The following is a 17079-nucleotide window of genomic DNA, read 5'->3' on the forward strand; positions in this document are numbered from 1 at the left end:
CCTGAGGATGATGAGGGTGGGGGTGGGAGACCTGGCAGCCAGAGCCCCCCATGACCTTAATGATAGAGGGCAGCCGCTGCCCCACGGGTCCCACCCGGTCGGCGGCCATTCATGTAACCACTGTGGGTCAGGATGTGGCCTCTGGTCCCCTGGGCGTCTCTCCCAGGGGGCAGCCCCTGTATCTGCCGCGGGCCATGAGCAGGTCCAGGGAAACGTGTATAAAGCCAATCAGAGCCTGCCGGCCAGGCTACGCATGGGAGGCCTGGAAGGGGGCAGCCAGGGCCCAAGCAGCGGCAAGCTCCCCCCAATATAGCAGGCTGCTGGGCCCCCTGCCAGGCTCTGTGCCAGCAGGCACAGGGAATGCTCTGGAGGCACAGCCGGGGGCAGGAGGCCAGTGAGGAACTCACAGCTGCCAGACCCAGCAGAAGGCTGGTTCTTGGAGTGGCTTTTCTTAAAAAAAAAAAAAAAAGAGTATGCCACCCCCTCATGGTCTGGGTACCCACAGTACACACTCCTCAAAGGCTAAGTACGGGGCACAGAACCATGGGCTTGAGACTGAGAGGGCTGTGACAGCAGAGAACGTCAGATCTGGGAGGGGCCTGAGAGGCCTGAGAACAGGGGATGTCAGAGCTAGAAGAGAGCCTGGAACAGGGAATGTCAGAACTGGGAGAGGGCCTAGAACAGGAAATGTCAAGCCTGAGAGGGACCTTAGAAGAGGGAATATGAGAGCTGGGAGGGAGCCTAGCACAGGAAATGTCAGGTCTGGAAGGTACCTTAGAACATGGGATGTCAGAGCTGAGAGGGACCTTATAACTGGGAATGTCAGAGCTGAGAGGGCCCTTAGAACTTGGAATGTCAGATCTGGGAGGGGCCCGAGAGGCCTGAGAATGGGGGATGTCAGAACTTGGAGAGGGCCGAGAACAGGGAATGTCATGAATGTCAGGGTTGGGAGGGACCTTAGAACAGGGGATGTCAGAGCTGGGAGGGGCTTAGAACAGGGGATGTCAGAGCTGGGAGGGAGCCTAGAACAAGGAATGTCAGAGCTAGGAGGGACCTTAGAACAGGGGATGTCAGAGTTGGGAGGCGGCCTAGAGCAGGGAACCTCAGAGTTGGGAGAGGTGTTAAAACAGGGAATGTCAGGGCTTGGAGGGAGCCTAGAACACAGAGTGTCAGGCCTTAGAACAGGGCATGTCAGAGCTAGGAGGGGCTTAGAACAGGGGATGTCAGAGCTCGGAGGGGCCTTGGGGATTATATCTCTCTAGTCGCCCTCATTTTGCAGATGAGAAAACTGAGGTCTAGGAAGGTCAGTGACCTGCCCAAGGTCACACAGGCAAGGAGCAGGTAAGCCAACCTGGGAGCCAGGACCATCTCCTTCCCCTCCTTGGCACTTTCTCCCAGGTCAGGATGGAAAAGAACCACTTCCATTACTATGGTGCTTTGTGACCGACAAAGCTGTCCTCACGACAACACAGTAAGGCAGGTAGTTTATGTATGACTGCTCCCATTTTAAGGATGAGGAAACTGAGGCTAAGAAAAGCTTAGAGGACCCTCATAAGGCAGAGCATGTGTACCCATGCTTTGATGGGTGTCAGAAACATGTGGGAAGTGGGGAACCAGCAGGGGACAGAGAAGGACTCAGTGGGCTTTCAACTCCTGACGTTTCAGCCCCTCCCAGCTCTCAATCCTCGATGCCCGGGAAAGCTCAGGACAGCTCTTCTTACCTGTCCTGCTCCCGTCTCTCTCAGGGCCTGTTTCATGGGGTGGAAGCTTAGGCTGCATCCTCGAGGTTTGGGGGGAGTCGGGACAGTCCCTTGACTAGCCAAACATCCCCCCTCACCCCCTGGGTCACTGAAGAGGGAAAGGCTCTTACCAGACATGTCAAAATGATTGTGCAAGGTTCTGGAGCTCGTGCTCTCGGCGGCCTTCTCAAATGCTCTCCCAAAAAAGCTACAAGACAAGGAGCAGCCCCGGCGGGGGGCTTCTTCAGACGTGGGTGCCACGGCCCACCCTCTCCTGCCCAGGAGTCTGCCAGGGCCTCCAGGGAGCTCAGGGCCCTTGGTATCCTCCGGGGTCAGCGGTAGCGGGGCCACAGTGCTTGTGCCTATCCTCCCCCCGACCCAGGACCAGAACGTAGGAAGCAGGCACACCTGAGCCCTGTCCCCCCTCCCCCTCCCAAAAAAGAGAGACCAGTGGCAAAGGAGACTCTGCTACTATGAGCCAGGTGACATCGGGTAAGCCCCTGCCCCTCCTGGGGACTTGGCTTGTGCATCTACAAAATGGGGCAACTGGCCCAAGATGATGTCTTCGGTTTCATCTCGCTTTAAACCCCAGGATGTGCTCGGTCTGAGGCAGTTTGCTCTTCCATGAGAGGAGCAGGCTTTATGAAGCCCTGCCCAGGTTCAGCGCCTGGCCTCAGGGCTCCTCCGGGAGCCTCGAAGGCCCTCCCAGGATCGTCTGCCCGGCCAGCCCCGAGAGGGAGGACAAAGGAGACACTCACTTCTTCTTGTCGGAGCTCTCCGTCTCAGGGGGGATCCCCACCACGATCACAGTGCCGTGCTCCACGCTCATCGGGGCCGCCATCACCAAAGGCAGCAGCTTACAGCGCTTGTTCTTTGTCTGTGAGGCACAGAGATCACGCGGTGATTGACCCCCGGCTGACAACAGCAAGGTTACCGTTCCCGATGACTCCCCCCATCCTGCTCCAGGAACCTCATCGGGCTCCCCCAGATCTGCCCCTCAGGCCTCACCCAGAGCTGTGGTTGCACCTAGCACCCTCCTGGGCTGCCTACCAGGCTCTGGACGGATCTGCACAAAAGGCAGAGCCATTAGAGAGCTGGGGAGCAGGGAGGGACCCCCAAGGCTGCCGTGTGCAACCCCTTCCTTTCACGGATGAGGAAGTAACAAAATGGCAGAGGCAGGATTTCTAAGCTGCCCTTTCCAAGCCGCCCTTCTTATTAGAGCATCAAGCCCAGAGAGGGCAGGGACTGGGAGTCATTTAAATGTGGCACAGGGTAGGCGCTAATGAGGTCCCCTAAAGGCATGAGTGTCATGACATCATCGGAAGCATCCACCAGTGGAAAAAGCTGCAGGTCCCACGTCCTGATTAGTCTTCAAGAAGAGAGGGAAGGCGTTCAGGGCATGGAGGGCACGGGGGTTAGCAGGAGCAGAGCGGCAGAGGTGGTTGGAGGCACATGGCAGGGGATGGCGTGGCGGTGGCGCTTAACGACCTTTCACCAGCAGGACTGGAGATCCCTGCCTCTCTTCGCAGGACCGCCTCCGACGCCGCTTTCTCTTCCTCCACCATCTCCCCAGCCAGAAGTGAGCTCACCCTCTTGTGGACTCATCCAGCACTCTGTCCCTCTTGCTCCAGCAAAGCTCACTCTGATGGCCATACCATACGCCTGGTCACTGATGTCGCAGAGGGAATCCCTGGTGAGGGACTTACGGCTCGGATGAGGTGAGCCTGAAGTCGCTGTCACCACGGCCAGCGCCCCCAACTCCCTTCTCCAGGGAAGCATCTGTAGCTGCACAAGTGCTGGACCGCTTGGATTTCTTGATGCTGGGCCAAATTTTCCAACATAATTTTCATGGTCCTCCTCTTAGGTCCACTTCCATCCAGTGTAGGAAGGACAGACCTGAATCCCTGCTCTGTGGGAGCAGGGGCAGGTCCTGGAACCTCTCGGGCCTCCCTTTCCTCAAGTACAGACAGTGCACTAAAGGAGTTTTGAGGGGCCTTCCACCCTAAATCCTTTGACCAGAAGCTATTAAGAAAGATGTGGGCTGAGTGGAGGCCCTTCCACGTTTTGTACAGTGTTTCTGCTAATGCAGAAGGTGGGATTAACTTCCTGTTGGTTTTTGCCCTTACAGGGTCTGGGAACAACACAAGGGAACAAGACCGAGTTCCCCGTGAAACACACCCAGATCTTCTTTCCTTTATGTCGATGATGAAATCAATGCCACCAACTCCTGTATTTGCATCCCCACGGGGAGGCTGTGGGCCATGCTCTCCTCTAACTACAATTCATTTATTTAACTTTTCTGGTTTCCTTGGTGAGAACACGACTTTGGAGGTGGTACCGCCATGTTTCCCTGCGTGGGTCAGTCTGTAAGTGATCACATTCTTTTAATCATGTTTCCTCTCACTGGTCAGTTTGGAGGATTCCACTCTTCTAACCATGTTCCTACTCATTGGTCAGTTTGGAGGGTTCCATTCTTCCGGCCATGTTTCCCCTCGTGGGTTAGCTGGGAGGGTTCCATTCTTCCGGCCACATTTCCCCACGTGGATCAGTTTGGAGGGTTCCATTCTTCCGGCCATGTTTCCCCTCGTGGGTCAGCTTGGAGGGTTCCATTCTTCCGGCCAACTTTCCCCTCGTGGGTCAGCTTGGAGGGTTCCACTCTTCCAGCCACGTTTCCCTGCGTGGGTCAGCTTGGAGGGTTCCATTCTTCTGGCCACGTTTCCCTGCGTGGGTCAGTCTGTAAGTGATTATATTCTTCTAGCTGTTTCCTCTCATTGGTTAGTGGAAAAAGGCTACATCAAGTGCATCAACAGTTATGTTAAGGACAACACACGGTCTAAGAGATGGGATCCTTACGGCCTCTGCCTGATCATCACCACATAGACACCGTCCCCACAGAAGGATGACGTAAAGAGCCAATGGACATTGCATATCTCTGTCGGCATCATAGGTTGGTAAAATTCATTTGGTGGCCAAGTCTTTGATTAATGTCTGAATCTCACAGCATCTCAGAGATCACTGAGGCCAAACTATACCTGAGGAGGCTGGTCCCCAGACAGAGAGGGACTCACCAGGCCAGTGCCAAGGCCTACCCAGCTGGGTAGGGCCTGGGTGGGGGGCAGGCTCCGAAACATGTGGGGAAGCTTCCAAGGAGGGCTTTTGAGGAAGTTAAACCCAGACTCCATCCTCGGAGGCTAATCAGGGGCAATGATGTGGTCAGGTTGTAACTAGAAAAACATGGTGCACGTCCTGGAATGAGCTCCACCGTCTGGCAGGTGGCTGGGATCTCTTCCACACTCTCACATGGGGCTGGACTGTGCTTCTCCTCCCAAGGCATCCAGCTGGCCACGTCTCTGAGCCACTTAACCACCACTACCAATTCTTGGTTAATTTTTCCATTTAACATTTTAAAGGGGAAAAAAACCCCTTCACTTGTATCTAGAGAGCACCTTTAAATTTTTTTTCTGTCTCTCTTCTAAAAAAATGCTCTCTAAGTTCTAACAAAAATCCCCAAATGCCTCAAGCCGAGGGGTCCATCCTGAAGGCCTCTGTTTGGCTTCCCACGCACGAGCTCACCTTTGATGGGATCTTAATTTAGCCCTGGCGAGCTGCTTGTTTGTTGAAATTCTTCTGGAGGGCCTGCTCTCCTCGGCGGGGAGCGTGGACGGACCACCGGCTGTCTCGAGCTTTTGTTCTCCGCGGAATCTCATTTCCTCACCTCCTACCCACATTCTTCTTGTTGGTGGAGGTTCTCCTGGCCTCTGGCGATTGTGTCTCAGTTGTTCTGCTGAGGTTTGGGGACATCTTGTGATTTCTCTGCTCTGTCATCTTCCTGACAGCATGACCTCGGCCTTCGGAAATGGAATAGGAGCAGCGTGTGCACACGCCGTCCATTCTGTGCAAGCCCGTCAATGGGAGCCATGAGACCGTGGCAGGCCCAACCCTTACCGCTGCCCTCATTTACAAACACGTTCAGAGCAGCTTCTGGATATGGGTGGCTTGGCTATAAAACCCACTGCTCAGACACCTGCTAGTTGGATGACCCTGGGCAAGTCACTTCACCTGCCTGCTTCAGTTTCCTTATCTGTAAAATAAGGATACAAATAGCGCCCACCTCCCAGGGTTGTTGAGGGGATGAAATAACATTTGTAAAAGGGCTTAGCACAGTGCCCAGCACAGAGAAAGTGCTTGGAAACGTGAGATACCTTGCCCCCCAGTCACCAAGGCTCTCCACCTCGGTCAGGGTCAGACTGTACTCCTCTCTTCCCCAGGCCACACATCCAATCAACGGCCACGTCTCCCTGTTAACTCTCTTACACTATCTCCCCCACGCGCCCCTTTCTCTCCACTCACAATGCGCCCCCTCTAATTCACTTTACAACTGACCGATCGGTCCCCTGGCCTCCAGTCTCTCCTTGCTTGGATCCATCCTCCCCTCCGCTGCCTGAGGCACATTCTTACGGTTCAAGCTGGCCATGTTTCTTCCTGCTCCCTCTTACAGTCAGGATCAAACATGAAGGCCACTAATGGACGTTTAAAACTGCTCCAAACACTCCCCTCCCCTCCACATACTCTGTGACCCAGTGACACTGGCCTCCTTGGAGTTCCTCAGACACAAGGAGCCATCTCCCACCTCCAGGCGTTTTCCTGGGCCGTGTGCCTTCACCTTCTTCCCCTTCACCTCTGCTCCTGGCTTCCTTCAAGCCTCAGCTCCCATCCTGCCTTCTGCAGGAGGTCCTTCCTGGTGCCCCCAGCCATTCCCCCACTTTACAATGACTGCGTGGGCACCTCATTATTTGCCATCCTGTTAGACAGGTGGGGCCAGCCTGGCCTTTCTTTGGGGCCCAGTGCCTGCCTGGTCCTGGCTCACCTCGCCACCAGCACTTACCGAACAAATGAAGGACTGCAGCAGATATTTGCTGAGCAGGCCCAGAGATGCCGGCTTGGAGAACAGCTTGACATCCGGCGTGCCCTGAGGAGGGAGAAGAGAGGAGTTGTGAGGGGGCCTGGAGCTAGAAACATAAGTGAGCGAACGTCCCCAGCCAGGAGAGGAGAGGAAAGAGGCTGAAGTACCTCCATGAGGTAGCAGTAGAGGAAAGGCCCCTGGGAGATGACGAGGTTGGTGCAGATGCAGCTGGCCACAGTCTGGTGGATGGCCCGAAGCTGCTTCTTGGCCAGCTCCAGGCCCTGGTAGAGCTGCGCCAGGTTACTCCTGCAAGGCAGAGCAAACAGACAGACGTGGGCTCACCCTGTCCCTCCATCAGGATTGCAACCCTTCTCCAATGAGCTGCTTTGGCCACACAAAAGTCCTCCCCCAGCAGCCAGGCTGCTGCCAGCCACGAGTGGCCAAGCCTCCCCAGGTTGCCACCAACCTTGTGAGACCAAGTCTCCCCAGGCCAGGCCAGGCTGGTGCTCAGATGCCCCACAGTATGGTCAGTCTTGGGGCCTCCACCTGAAGTCCCTCCCGAGGGGGAGCCCTGCCAGAATTTGTGCTGGGATGGAGGTACAGCCTGGCCTCTGGATTGGGGAGTAGGGGGTGCTGTCTGTCTTTGCTCTCTTTTTTTGTTTTGTTGTTGTTGGTGAGGCAATTGGGGTTAAGTGGCTCGTCCAGAGTCACACAGCTAGAAAGTGTCAAGTGTCTGAGGCTGGATTTGAACTCAGGTCCTCCTGACTTCAAGGCTGGAGCTTTATCCACTGTACCATCTAACTGCCCTGCCATCTGTCTTCTCAATGTGCTGGAAATCACAAAGACCTGACTCCAGCTAACCACGAGGACCCTGCCTCCTCTGGGCCAACATTTCCTTATCCGACATCGTGAGGATCAAATAACAAAATGCCGGTCAAGGCCTCTGCAGACCCCAAGCGCTAAGTCAGCGTGAGCAATGGGTCCCAGCCCCTCCAGGCCTCGGCAGATTCTCCGCGTGAGCTGCTGTGAAATGCATCTTTGGGGCCATTCTCTGTGCACGCAGCGAGGCTAAGGCCTGCCTCCAACCCCTCATGGTCTGACCCTGGTCAAGTCCCTAAGCCACTGCCTGCCTCAGTTTCCTCACCTGTAAAATGGGGATGACACCAGTACCTACATCCCAAGGCCATTGTGAGGATAATATCGGCTAATGTTTATAAAGCGCTCAGCAAACCTGATGGTGTTACAGAAACGCTCGCTATTGTTACTATGATTATTAGGCTGGTCCCGAGAGGCCACATGGCCCATTGCTCAAGGCCTAAGGGAGCCAGTGTGCTAGGGTGGAAAGAACCATGTCCCAGACCCAGAGGTCCAGGGTTCCATCACTCACTAGCTGGGTGACCCTGGAACGGTCTTGTGCCTTCCTGGGCTCGTGTCCTCCTCCCTCTTCTTTTTTTTTGGCTAGGCAATGGGGTTAAGTGACTTGCCCAGGGTCACACAGTTAGTAAGTGTCAAGTGTCTGAGGCCGGATTTGAACTCGGGTCCTCCTAAATCCAGGGCCGGTGCTCTACCCACTGTGCCACCTAGCTCCCCCTTGGCTCCAAATCTTAAGAAGGACCTTGGGCCTTTGAGAGTTGTCCACTTAAGACAGAAAGGGTAGAGACTTTGCACCTTCATTTCTCTATCTCCATCCTCTCCTCCCTGCCCAGAGAGCCATCCCTCAGTAATGAAGAAAACAGGGAGAAAGAGTGACTCGCCAGCCCAGCCTCCTCCTCCCACTTCCTGCCTTCCTCCGCCATCCCCTCGCCCACCCCTGTGCCATCTGCCTCTGTGCTTTCTGCTGTCTGCCCCCACACCCTCTGTGCCTTATTAAAGGGTGACTGCCGCCTCATTTCCCGCTGCCAGTTGTGATCTTTCCTGGTGCACACCCAAAGAACCAGGTGTGCCTGCCCCATTTCATAAATTAATCAGCGTTCGCTTGTGGACACAGCACTGGATTGGGAGGCGGGGAGCCAGAGTCCAAGTGCTGCCTCGGTGACCACGGCCACCCCCTTCATCTCTCTCAGCCTCAGTTTTGGTTGGACCGATGGCCTCTGACGATGCTGGGGCCTCCCCGTGCTGCCCCACTGTGGATGCGGCAACAACTGATCACAGAGAATTCGGGTCTGTGCCCACGATGGTGAGAGGAAGGCGAGGAGAAAGGAGAGGAGGGGCCCCTTGGCCCAGCACCTGGAGAGACTGTCCAAGGCCCTGATGAAGTTATCCGTCCCGGAGGCGTCCTTCTCGATGTTCTCCAGCAAGGACGTAGTTGCGAAGACCACGTCGCTGGCCAGGAACTTGTTTTTGAACCCAAAGTGGATGCTGAAAGTCTGCACCCGCATGTCCTTCATCCTGTAAGAGAGAAGGAAAAGAGGCTGAGTCCTTTGGGATCAAGCTGGAGGAAACAGGACATCCGATAGGGGGATGCCTCGGCTCCAGAGCGGGCCCCCTGCTGCCCATCAGCCGGGGAATGTGGGACGGGTCATGGCGTCTAAATGTGCAGGGGGCCAGAACTGAGCTGTAAGAAATGGCGGGAGGGCTCTGAGAAGCCCAAGGCTTGTAGGGACTGATGCAGAGGGAACTGAGCAGAACCAGAAGGACCACGTATACAGTGACAACAACCCCGTAAAGGTAAACACTCTGAAAGACTCCGGAACCTTGAGCAGTGACCGACCACCCAGGATCCCAGAGGCTAGTGATAAAGCATGTTACCCACCTCCTGACAGGGGAACCGGCTTGGGGGCACACTGAGAAATGCAGGGTTTGGGGAAATGACCAGGGCAGCAATTTGTTTTGCTTGACTCTACATTATTAGTTAGAAGGCCTTTATTTTTCTTTGTTTTCCAGTTGAGGTGAGAGAGGTTCTCTGTTCTAAGGCCTCTTCAGCTTTGACAGGCTCCCAGCTCCAATATCTCCTGTTCTAAGGTCCCTCCCAGCCCTGACACCCTCTGTTCTAAGGCCCCTCCCAGCCCTGACATCCCCTGTTCTAAGCGCCACCACCCCCCCAGTTCTGACATTCCCTATTCTAAGGCCCCTCCTAGTTCTGACATCTCCTGTTCTAAGGCCCCTCCCAGCCCTGACATCCCCTGTTCTAAGCACCAGCCCCCCCCCAGTTCTGACATCCCCTGTTCTAAGGCCCCTCCTAGTTCTGACACCTCCTGTTCTAAGGCCCCTCCCAGCCCTGACATTCCCTGTTCTAGGGCCCCTCCCAGCTCTTGACATTCCCTATTCTAAGGCCCCTCCTAGTTCTGACATCTCCTGTTCTAAGGACCCTCTGGCTCTGACATTCTATGATCTTAATTCTCCCAGCTCTGACATTCCAGGTTTTAGCTCTTAAAGGGTAGACCAGCATGAGAGCAGAGCTGGGCATGTCACTTCCTAAGGATCCCCAGAGGTAACAAAGACACACTCAGTGAAAGTATGAATCATCTGATGAAGCAGCTGGGGAGAGTATGTGGTACAATTCAGAGAGATTCCCACAAAGAAGGAGAAAATGAAATTACTCTGGCCTTGAAATTCTCTGGTCCTGGAAAATCCACTTCCCTGCCAGAGGTCTGAGGTCACCGACCTACCACGAGGAGGCAGCTGGGGTGGGGGGGCTGGTGGGCCTGCCTGGGGTCACACAACCAACTGCATCCAAGGCAACCTAGAACCCAAGCCTACTCTAGCCACTAGAATGGTAGAACCGGAGGGAACCTCAGAAAAGAACAGACACACAGAAAGTACCATGGAAATGTCAGCTCTTGGATTCCATCAATGCCTTCACTGGAGAGAGGAGGGGCTGGGATACATCAAACTCAAACAGAAGCCACCTCTGCAGGCCGCATGTTGTCTTAGAAAACCGAGTATTAACACTATCATCTATGTTGTACTGGACATTCATTTCCTTATTCCACTTCAATCTGGTTCCACCAGGCTGGGAGTCTGGCCGGCCACTGGCAGCCTACAGTTGGCCATGTCGGATCTCCAGGAGGGGAGGGATGTGTCCAAGTGACCCCCCCTGAAGGTGGAAGCTACAGAGGCAGCTTTAGGCTTGATCCAAGGGAAATATTCTTTCCCACCAGAGCTGCCCTGGAGTGCATGGGCTACCCGAGAAGCAGTGAGTTCCCCGTCACTAGAGGTCTTTGAACAGAGGCTAGTGTGGTGGGCCATAGGCTGGACTACATGGCCACTAGGGGCCCTTCTGACTCTGTAATCTCACACTTGAGGGATTCTGGGAGCCAGGAACAGAGACCAGGTCTCCAAAGCTTCCATCCGGGCAGAGGGCCCTTCTGTCTACATCACGCCACCCCCATCTTTGGAACTTAAAATCCACATCTGTTCAAAGGGTGGCCTAAAAACCAGGACAGGCTCCAGGAAACAGTCTCTCCTAAATGTAAACAGGCTCCTGTTTGCTTACGGCAGGAACAGACACAATCATTTCACCAAACAATTACATGGAGCCTCAGAAGCCTAAATTTAGATTCAAAATTGTTTTCCAAGCCAGAAGTTCCTTAAAGGCCCCATCTGTCTTTGCCACAGGGGAAGGAAGATCTTTGGGCGCACACCTGGAAGCTGGAGCTGGAGGACGTGCTTTGCTCGGGCAATGACCAGCTTCCAAGGCGCCACCCAAGAGGAGGAGACGGGGCCTTCCTGGGTCTTGTGTCCTTGGCTAAAAATACCACCCTCCTTGTGGGAGAGGTGGGGGACTACAGGTGCAGAATGTGGCATACACCGCCAGCTGGTGGTCATCTTAGTGTCTGCCTGACTTCTCCCTCCGAGATCCTCATCCAGGTTGTTCCTGTTAGCGGCAGGAGGGTCCCCAGGCTCTGTCCTGTACCCTCTCCTTTCTCTACACTATATCACTTGGTGATCACATTGGCTCCCACAGATTCAGGTATTAGCAGGGGATTCTCAGATAACACTTATCCAACCCTAACTCACAGACCTCCTGTCTCGCTTTTCCAACTGCCTGTCAGATCTCTTGCCTGTCAATGTACTACCGATCCGCCCCCGACATGGCGCAGGCCCCCATGCCCTCACGCCTGGACTATTGCAACAGCTGCTGGGGGTGAGGGGTCTGCCTGCCTCCAGTCTCTCCCCACTCTGGACCATCATCCATCAGCTACTAAAGGGATTTTCCTAAAACCAAAGTGAGACCACGCCACCCCTACTCCATAAACTATGTGGCTCCCTATGGCCTGCTGGATGCTTGGCGTTCAAAGCCCTCCATGGCCCAGTCTCCTCCTCCTTTCCAGTGTTCTCACACTTCCCTCCCTGACACACGGTCCCCCATCTAGTGACGCTGACCTCCTAGGAGGAGGGACAGAATAAAGCTCTCATTGGGCTGCACTTGCCAAGCACAAGGCCCTCCACCCCGGGCTCCGGGCCTTCTTTGGCTGCCCCCAGGCCTGGACCATTGACCTCCCTGGCTTCATTCCAGTCCCGGCTCTGATCCCACCATCTGCAGGATGCCTGTTCTGAAGCCTGGTGATGCTGGGGCCTCCCTCTGACTGGTTTGCCCATCCCCCACTAGACTGGGAGCTCCCTGAGGGCAGGGCCTGCCTGTCTTTTGCCCACTTGAACCTCCAGTGCCTGGCCCATAGAAAGTGCCTAGTAAACCTCTGATGACCAGGCGGCATGGCCCACCTCAGATGCTGACCAGCCATGTGACTCTGAGCATGTCACTGCACCCTCCACCTGCCTCAGTTTCCTCATCTGAAAAGTGGGTCAGTCAGACTTCACAGCCTCGAAGGTCCCTTCCAGCTCCAAACCAGGAACCCTGTGAACTTTCTTTTTGTTACCAGGGAGGGGTCAGTGGGGAAATTACTGTGACGTAAGAACAAACAGCATCGATTAAACAGTTTTCTTGCCATCGGTCCAAGCTTTTTAGACAGGAAGGGAGGGCAGGAGACAACCCTTCTGATGAAAGAAGCCCCGGCCCAGGGGAGCCACGCTGTGCCCAATAGTCACCCACACAAGCCGCTCTTACCCAAATTTGTTTGCAGATTCTTCAAGGATTTCCTGCAGATTCTCTTTCAAGGAGACGTCCATGGCCTGAAACTTCTGCTTAACCTGCTTTAGCGGGAGCCTGCAAAGACATCGAGAATTGGTGACATCCGTGACCGCGGCTGAAAGGAAGAGCCTTCGCCCTATAACGGGACGCCAGGAACCCCGCGAGGACAATGATGGAGGGATGGACAGACGGACGGAGGTCTGCCGGGCTTCATCATCTCTAAGGGGGACAGGGGGCACCGCAGAGAGAGGGCCACACTTGAGGTCAGGAAAACCCAGGTTCGAATCCTGCGGTCCTCAGTCTCCTCGGCTGGGTCCCCACCCATGTCCTGCCCCCGACGCAGGGGCGTCCCCCAAGGATCTGTCCTTGCCCCCCTTCTCTTCTCCCTCCCACAGGGACCTCACCAGCTCCCACAGGCTCAGTTATCATCTCCATCCCAAGGACCCTCAGTCCTGAATTCCCCATCACCAAATGCCTACTGGACACTTCCGCCTCCACGCCCACAGGCATCTCAGACTCAACATTTCTAAACTCAACATGGCTGTTCATTAGCCTAGCCCCCAAGCCCCTCCTCTCTTCCCCATTTGACTATTTCTGTCGACTCAGACATGCAGCCCAGAAGCCCCCATCCCAGCGACCGCTTCTGACGGCCCCCGCGGCCCTCATCACCTCTTGCCTGGACCACTGCATGCATTGGCTCTGAATGGGCCACCCCTCTGCAGTCCGTCCTCCACACGTGACAGTGAAGATCCCGCCCCTGCTCAACATTCAGCACTGGCTCCCCATTGCCTCCAGGATCAAACAAAACCTCCCGTTTGGCACTGAAAGCCCTCACAGACGGCTCCAATCTACCTTTCCAGGCCCACTGCCCACTTCTTTCATGGGCTCTAGAACACAGCCAAACTGGCCTTCTGGCTTCTGTGTGCCTAATGCTCCATGTTCCATCACTGGGCCTTTGCATAGGCAGTCCCAATGCCTGGAATGCCCTCTGTCTTTCACTCCATCTTGAAGAATCCCCGAATTCCTTCAAGGCTCTGCATGCATCCCCCCCTTTCCTCCATGAGGCCTTTCTTAGACCCCCAGCTGTTAGTGCCTCCCCGACCGTGTACTGGGAGGTCTGGGCATGTCTTGGCTCCCCCGGAACAGAAGCCCTGAAGGGCAAGATCGCTTCATTCCTACAGTGCCCCCAGGGAAGGGGCTGAATTAATGCTCCTCCACCGTTTCTTCCCACGCATCCTGGCCAATGACCACAGACAAGTCACAGCCTCTGAGTGGCCCAGGTGGCCCAGTCTCTGAGTAATAAACAGATTACTGGTCTGCTGGGGTGGGGGGGGGCTTTCCACACTGGGAGGAGCCCCATATTGATCAAATCTGAGACCCAGACCAAAAAGGCAGCCCCAAGCCTCCATAAGAAGCCATTCCTACACACGCCTGCTCTGAGCGCGGAGAGGGACTTGTCTGCCACATATATGTCAGAAAGGCCTGACACCAAAAGTAACAGAGCACCCTCCTTCCTTAGCGAGGCAGGGGCTACGGGTGAGAAACGCCGCATGCACACCCAGCCCCGCGCATGCAGCGGTTAGTTTGGAGGAAATGCTTTTGTTGGTTTTTCTTTTTCTTTAAAAATCTCTCTCTCTCCCTTTCTGTGTCTCTCTTCCCTCCCTCCTTCTCTCCGTCTGTCCTGTCTCTCCTCTCTCCCTCCATCCCTCTCTTCCTCCCTCCTCCTCTCTACCTCTGTCCTCATCTTTTTCTTCATCTCTCTCTTCCCTCCCTCCTTCCCTCTCCCCTTCTGTCTCCTTCCTCCCTCTTTACCTTCCTCTCTCTCTTCCCTCCATCACTCCCTCCCTCTCCTGTCTCTCTTTCTCTCTTCCTGCCCTTGTCTGTCTGTCTGTCTCTCATCAGCACAGAACCTCAGACTCTGCTCTGTGCCTGACACTGCCACCTCTCCCCTCCTTAGGCAGCCTGGGACCCCTCCCTCTCCCTCCTTAGCGCTCACCCACCACATGGGGTTCAGACTTGGCGGGGACACCCCATGGGCGTTTGCCCCTCTGCAGCTCAGATCCCACAGACCCAAGCCATCCACTTGCCTCTGTCTCCCCAGTAGCGGGAGCTAGGGGTCATCTGCCACCATGCCAAGCTCTTCCTTTCATAATCTCTGTAGCTGGGGGGGCTCTCTGGGGAAGGGACGGGGAGGACTGTATTCACTGTGATATGAAACCAGAAACTGCCCATGAAGTCATTACCCCAGAGCTCAAATGTTGGGGGTGGGAGCGCATGGTGCAGTGCTGGTTCTGGTCTCAGCCTTGGGAGGACCCAGCCTGAACTCAGCTGTGTGACCACGGGCCAGGCCCTGCATCTGTCTGAGCCCCAGCCTCCCTCTGTAAAGTGAGGCTGATCACCGCACCCCTCATCTCACGGCAGGGCCGAGATCATCATTATCAGCCCCGCTGTAACTTTGCAGCCAACCTACCCCATGTCGGCCAGAAGCTCCTGAAGCCGCTTCTGGCCCTGGACGGACCAAAGCCTGAGCCTAGCTGACGTGTAGCACGTGTTACAGAGGCTGTCATAGAGAGACCAGTGCTGGTACAGGGCCAGGCGCAGGCTAGAACACCACGGGCATTAAGGACAACGTCAGGCCACGTCCAGCGGTCTTGGGGTCCCCCTCCCAACAGGGTCAGCTGTGGCTGGGAGCCGCTGCCTGGGGATGCCCTCTGCTCTCACCCAGCAGTGGGGCTGCGTCGACTTCCCCTCTCCCACCCCTTCAGGCCCCAGACACTCCCCCCCTCCTCAACCCTCCTCCAGAGCTCCTTCCTGACAAGGGGCCCACCCCATACTGTGCAGGACCCCAGGCTGCCCAGCACAGCTCTGGCTTCCGGTTCTTATGGCCTGAGTCACCTTGGACAAGTCACATAAGCCCGTGAGCCCCGGGTCTGTACTCTAGAAAATGAAGGTCAGTGAGGCCCTTTGCTGCCCGAGTGAGGATCCTAAGGCTCACGTGTCCCATGTCTCCCTCAGTGCCGAGCTCGGGGCTCTGTACAGGGACAGAGTTCGTGGGAGGGCTTTGGGAGGAGGCAAGGAGGGAATGGGTGGGGGCAGATTCCCTGAATCCCCAGCTCCCAGGGCACAAGGAAGGTGGATGGGTGGGAGCAGCTCAGCCCCGCTCGCCCCATCCCCCCTACAAGGATACTCGTATTCAAAGGCTATGCGCATGCAGTCGATAGAGAGGGAGTTCTCATCATCTTCATTACGGTGGTTATGGCGGGACACATGACGCTGCAGAATCCCAATATCGGTCACGTACTTCATTCTGAAACAAAAACGGCACAGGCCATCGGGGATCTCCTCTTCTCACAATGGCAGCTGCCCATGCCTGCGTACAGCTCATGCCTTCTCCTGGTCCTTCCCACCAGGCTCAGACATCCCAGGAGGTGTCGCTGCCCCGCCTCCAGGCAGGCACCATCACTGTGGGGCAGAGGAGAGAGAATGGGCACGGGCAGGGGCACAGTGCTCAAGAGAAGGCCCGGCTGCTCCCCTCCCGGAGTCAGTCCTCAGGAGGACTTTGTGTGTCCTTCATGCTCTTGGCACAGGGGCTGACAGCTGGGGCCCAGACGCCGAGATCCCGGGCCCAACTTGGCCATGAACCACCTGAGTGACTGCAGGAAAAGCAGAAACCCACATCGACATCCCTCGTCTGGAGAAGGAAGGGACTGGAGGAGGCAGAGGGTGGAGAGGAATACTCCAGACAGGGGCTCTGCCATGTAGAGCAGTCGTGTCAGAAGACATGATCTCAGAGGAAATCCTTGTGTGCGAGGCTGGGAAGGGCCTTAGAACAGAGGATGTTAGGGGGTGGAAGGGGCCTTAGAAGAGGGGATGTCAGAGCTGGGAGGGCCTTTAGAACAGGGGATGTCAGAGTTGGGAAGGGGCTTAGAACAGAGGATGTCAGGGGCCGGGAGGGGCCTTAGAACAGAGGATGTCAGGGCTGGGAGGGCCTTTAGAACAGGGGATGTCAGGGCTAGGAAGGGCTTCAGAACAGGGAAGGTCAGAGCTAGGAGGGGCCTTAGAACAGGGGATGTCAGAACTGGGAGGGGGCTTAGAACAGAGGATGTCAGGGGCCGGGAGGGGCCTTAGAACAGAGGATGTCAGGGCTGGGAGGGCCTTTAGAACAGGGGATGTCAGGGCTAGGAAGGGCTTTAGAACAGAGAAGGTCAGAGCTAGGAAGGGCCTTAGAACAGGGGATGTCAGAGCTGGGAGGGGGCTTAGAACAGGGGATGTCAGAGCTGGGAGGGCCTTTAGAACAGGGGATGTCAGGGCTAGGAAGGGCTTTAGAACAGGGAAGGTCAGAGCTAGGAGGGGCCTTAAAACAGGGGATGTCAGAGCTGGGAGGGGGCTTAGAACAGGGGATGTCA

General features: G+C 55.7%; 1 protein-coding gene across 1 annotated transcript in view; it reads right to left on the minus strand.

Annotated features, from left to right (window-relative positions):
* CDC45 (cell division cycle 45) overlaps positions 1-17079 on the minus strand; it is a 41429-nt gene that overhangs the window by 2887 nt on the left and 21463 nt on the right. The window contains exons 10-17 of the mRNA XM_027859399.1: positions 15861-15980; positions 15144-15275; positions 12650-12748; positions 8869-9030; positions 6810-6948; positions 6625-6708; positions 2498-2616; positions 1871-1947 (exon numbers count right to left, since the gene is read on the minus strand). Of these exons, the coding sequence (XP_027715200.1) occupies positions 1871-1947; positions 2498-2616; positions 6625-6708; positions 6810-6948; positions 8869-9030; positions 12650-12748; positions 15144-15275; positions 15861-15980 (932 nt within the window). The remainder of the gene's footprint in view (positions 1-1870; positions 1948-2497; positions 2617-6624; positions 6709-6809; positions 6949-8868; positions 9031-12649; positions 12749-15143; positions 15276-15860; positions 15981-17079) is intronic.

The sequence above is a fragment of the Vombatus ursinus genome, unplaced genomic scaffold (assembly GCF_900497805.2).
Source record: "Vombatus ursinus unplaced genomic scaffold, bare-nosed wombat genome assembly UNPS02014167.1, whole genome shotgun sequence".
In the NCBI taxonomy this organism is placed as follows: domain Eukaryota; kingdom Metazoa; phylum Chordata; class Mammalia; order Diprotodontia; family Vombatidae; genus Vombatus; species Vombatus ursinus.